Here is a 5,190-nt window from a genome sequence, read left to right on the forward strand (position 1 = left end):
ACACCTGTATTTACGACGGTTATATCTGTCAGAAATCTTTTTTTTCGGCGGATTTCTGATGGATATAACCGTAAAAAATGTGGATCTGTTTGGTAGTGATATTATACATGAATTTTGGCTCGTTAATTTAATTTGTTTTTAAGCCACAATTTTAATTTAATTTATTAATTAAAAACAAAAATATAAAATAAATCCATGAAATTGTAAAGTAGATCTATATTATTTCGTATTGAATAATAACAAATGAATAAATAGATCGATGGTAAAAGGGTCAAAAGATGGGTCCGATCCGACCCACATTTTCAACAAACTACCAGCCGTCAAAGACATTGACTTTTCTCGCACCTTTCAATTTTGTGGTCACGTGCGACATGCCGCACCGCACGGAGAAAGTAGACAATCCCCATAAAGATGCATATCTTAATTTTAATATTAAAATTAAATTATTTTAAATTCAATTTAATTTAATCTTTTTTATTAACATAGATATCTAACTCGTTATGCAAGTCGACCTAGAACGACCGACTGCTTTAAGAGATACTAAAATCTGAAGTTTTATTTTAATTTTGATTAATAAGAGGTGGTGCTGAAATCTGAAATTTGATTCAATAAGACTATTTCTTTTTGTAAACTGACAAACGTCTGAAGTCTGGAATCTGAATCAATAATCTCTTGATTTTCATAAAATTTACATTGCCGAAATTCATCTCAACTATTGTTTAACAAATGGAACACAGTAAGAACCTTTTGGATACCTTTCACACTTTTGATACTATAGGCAATGCCGCCGGTGAATTTGTTTGTAGAAAGATCAATACTTTTGATAGAGGATAGATCTCTGATAGAAGTTCTGCATCTTTCACATTAATTTTTTAAACTAATCTATACATACAAAAATTATATACATATACATATATAGAGAGAGAGAAGGTGGGGATGTGCATTTCACGTAGGTGTGATGTAATGAGAAAATATTTTGAAGGGTATTTTGGGTATCTCAAATGATGGTTTTAAGATTAAATTATTGGTTAAATGGTTAATTATTCAAACCAAATTTTAAATCTCAAAGACTCCTTTAAGAAATTAAGCTTTACAAACTCAAATTTGGATAGAGTCAAACTCAGTCTTAGAAAAGAAGTTGCAGACGAAACTTCTATCTGGGACCCACACTGCCACGTGGACAAATCATGACGCACGGCCTGACGCACTTTTTGCAAAACCCTAATCCCCACACACACTACATTCACACACACACGTATTTAAAAAAAAGTCAAAGTTTTTGGTCTTTACGTCTCTCCTCCTTCTTTATATACCCTTCTTCCTTCCACCATTAAAAGATTCTTGAAAACTCAAATCTCTCTTCCTGAATTTTCTTGATTTATGGGCAAATATAGCTTAAGACCAACCTTGGATACTTCTGAGCCATTGTTGTTACTGAACCAGAATAATACTCGGTGGAACCCGTTTGCTATGGCTCACGGTGGCGCTGCAGCATCTCCGCCGTATCATGTGGCGGCCGAGGGTGAGAATTCTCACCGGAAAGTTTTGGCTGAAATGGATCTTTTCTCCACAAGAAACCAGATCAGTAATAAGGTTGTTGTCAAGAATGAGAATTTCCATGCTAATGATCTTGATGTAAATGTAAGTTTGTAAGTGTGTATATATATATCGTTTCTTCGGTTTATTAATTGTATGATTGCTTATTATGATTGGTTTTCTCATTTGATAGACGGGTTTGAATCTTGTTACGCAAAGTGATCGATTTGATGGGATCTCGTCAAATGGGGATGAAAATCGAACAACAAATAAGGTACTTGTTATATTATACGTGATGCAAATGATCGTTTTTTAGTGGTTTTGATCTAGAATTTCGTTATTATTTGGATGTAATTTTGTTTTTTATAAGACAAATATATATATATATATATATATATATATATATATGCAAATGGATGAGTTAAATGAGTATGATGTATGTGTGACACTTTTGGACCACAATACTTGTTCAAAAAGAGCCAAAAATCAGGGTTTGAATCGATGCACACGTTTGTAGCCTATTTGTCTATCGATAGTTTGTTTTGAGATACAATATTGAAAGAAGCAAAATCGTTTGATTTTAGTGTCGTAAATTGTTTTGATGTAGATGTGATTTATATGAAATCGTATAGGTGATAAGATAAACATAACGTGAGTTGTGAGTTAGGAGGTACGGTGTCCACACGCAATTTGTTGTCTTTATGGATTGTAACTTAGAAAGTCAAAACTCATTCAAAAGCCTACGAGTTCTCGTTTAGAAGCCTCTGATTTCTTTGCAAAAGTTTACGGGTCTTTTTCAAAAGCTTCTGCTTCTGAAGTACCTTCTGATTTGTGCTTCATCTTATACAAAAACTAATCTATACTACCTTATAAACTAGATTTATCAAAAGTCTTGAAAACAATTTTTAATGCACAAAGTGCTATACATTTATGCACAAAGTCTTAAAAAAACTCATAATGCATTAAGTACTACTACTTTATGCATTTAGTCTTAAAATATCTTAATCTACAATTAAAATAACATATAGTACGAGTTATCCATGCACATCATTACCTTTTTTTTATGTTTCTAAAATATTTTTGATATATTTCACTCGTGTCTTCACCCTCTCATACCTATGTCTTCTCCCTATCCCCCAATGTAAGATTCAAACTGATATTCATCATGAGTTATTAAAAGTTATCTCATTCATCTCTCATTCAATTGCTCTAGAACTCTTGGTCTTGCTCTCGATCTCCTGATTCTTTGCTCTTGGTATAAATCAAACACATTTGTGCAGTCGTTTAAATATGTTGGATTTTAAATATATTTGATTTTAAACTGTCAAACATTTTTTTTCATCGATAGCTTGTAATTGGAACCATAACTTTTATTTATTCAAATTGTATTAATATGGAAAGACCAAGTGTAACTTATAATCTTCTCTAATAAAACCAGAGAAACTTCAAAATCGTTAAAATCCACGGCTCCCGCTGCATTGCGCGAGTACACAACTAGTATACAGTTATTTATTCAGTCTGACTGATCAAGAGATCATCGAAATCTTAGTGATATTGTTGATTAATTTGATTATTACTCATTAATCTAAATGTTCTTCATTAACTAATTATGCTTTTATGTTAATAATCAGTTGGCAAATCTACAAAATGAGTTGCAACAAATGAACATAGAAAACCAAAGGCTAAAAGAGATGTATTTACAAGTGAGCAACAATTACAATGCCTTACAAATGCATCTAGTGACCCTAATGCAACAACAAGAACAAGAGATGAGAAATGCAAGCATTCAAAATCAAGATCAAAACGTCGATCGTCCTTCTCATCAAGGTCCGGTAACGGTTCCCAGACAGTTTATGGAACTCAGACAAAGTACCAATGAAATGACGTCTCGTGATTCTTCCTCGGAAGAGAAGACGCAATCGGGCTCGGCGTTGAATGCAGTTGAATTGTCGAAGAATGTTGATAGAGATGGTAAGAGTACTATTGGTCGGGAGGATACACCAGATTCAGATGTATGGATGTCTAACAAAGTTCCCAAATTGGTCGTCCCTGAAAACGCTGACCAGGCAAATGAAGCAACGATGCGTAAAGTCCGTGTTTCAGTACGGGCACGTTCCGAAGCACCAATGGTAATTAATTCACTTCAATTTGATTCTACTCATTCAAAACTTAAACTAGCTATATATAGTATGCAAGACTTTTGTTAACTCCTAGAGATCTAATTATATTATCTTATGATATACAGATTACCGACGGATGTCAATGGCGAAAGTATGGCCAGAAAATGGCGAAAGGCAACCCATGCCCACGTGCATATTACCGTTGCACGATGGCAGTGGGGTGCCCAGTTCGAAAACAAGTTCAAAGGTGGGCAGAGGATCAAACAATCTTAATAACCACATATGAAGGGACTCACAACCATCCTCTCCCGCCAGCCGCAGTCGCAATGGCATCGACCACATCGGCTGCAGCCACCATGCTGCTCTCGGGTTCAATATCAAGTGCCGATGGTTTCATGAACCCTAACCTATTGGCTCACGCAATTCGACCCAACTCCTCCGGTATCGCAACCATATCAGCATCAGCCCCATTTCCAACAATTACCTTAGACCTTACCCACCCTCCAAATACGTTTCAAGGACCCAACAGTTCAATCCAATTTGATGGTCATCATCAACCACCATCACAATTTCCCCCATCGGCGCTTGCAATGCCATTACAAGCATTTCATCACGGTGGCGGTGGAGCCACCCTGTACAACCAATCAAGATTCTCCGGTCTTCAATTATCAAACAACAAAGTGATCTCCAATCAACCACCACCCCACCAGATTGCAACACCACAACTCCACCAATCTCAGTTATCAAATTCCATCAGTGCTGCCACTGCTGCCATCACCGCCGACCCAAACTTCACTGCAGCGTTAGCCGCCGCAATCACATCCATTATGGGCGGCGGTGGCAACAACAACGGTGCTAATACCTTTCCTTCCAACAACAACAACGAGACCAACAACACTTACAGCTCCAAACATGACCAGCAGCTTCAATAGGAACTGAAAGTTGGAGTTATCTTCCAAATTCTTTTCTTCTTTTAATCACCATTTTTTCATATTTACAAGTATTTAATGTGAATTATGTTTTCTTATCGTTCATATTCTTGGGTGGAAGTACAAATCTGTTATATGATCATATACATTTCTTTCTTTGTTTACACAAGATTTTCAATGAAGGTGGTGATGAATGTGGTGGTTGTTTTATTTGACATGAATTGATTACTGATATTTAATATTGATTAAAGTCGTCATTTTGAGTTTGAATTTTAGTTCTTGGTTACTTTCCTTGTACGCAACTGGTTGAGTCTTGAATGGTGGTTCGACTATATAAATACGAAGCTGACTTTATATATGGGTTGGGTTGACGTGAGACTAAGAGTTTTTCATGAGATCATAAGACCAATTTATGATTTAATGGTCTAAAGGTGCACGGTGACAATTTTGTGATTATTGAGAAGTCTCGTGGCAATTTTGTGATTATGAATGTTCAGATTGTAGATATAATCCAAGGGTTGAGAATTGGTCTTACGGGTCTCACGAAAAACCTTTGATCTCACATGATCTCAAGTCTATATATTTATATATATCAAATTGGAAAA

The 5,190-nt window shown here is 35.5% G+C and overlaps 1 protein-coding gene across 1 annotated transcript; it reads left to right on the top strand.

Moving 5' to 3' along the window:
- The first annotated feature begins 1,380 nt into the window (after positions 1-1,380).
- LOC112521296 (probable WRKY transcription factor 31) lies at positions 1,381-4,800 on the top strand. The gene is made up of 4 exons (XM_025130071.1): positions 1,381-1,641; positions 1,730-1,810; positions 3,168-3,665; positions 3,782-4,800. Exons 1-4 carry the CDS (start codon positions 1,381-1,383, stop codon positions 4,586-4,588), a joined length of 1,647 nt encoding a protein of 548 aa, XP_024985839.1. The 3' UTR covers positions 4,589-4,800.
- The last annotated feature ends 390 nt before the right edge of the window (positions 4,801-5,190 follow it).

Source organism: Cynara cardunculus (assembly GCF_001531365.2).
Source record: "Cynara cardunculus var. scolymus isolate 2C chromosome LG 1, CcrdV1, whole genome shotgun sequence".
Classification (NCBI taxonomy): Eukaryota; Viridiplantae; Streptophyta; class Magnoliopsida; order Asterales; family Asteraceae; genus Cynara; species Cynara cardunculus.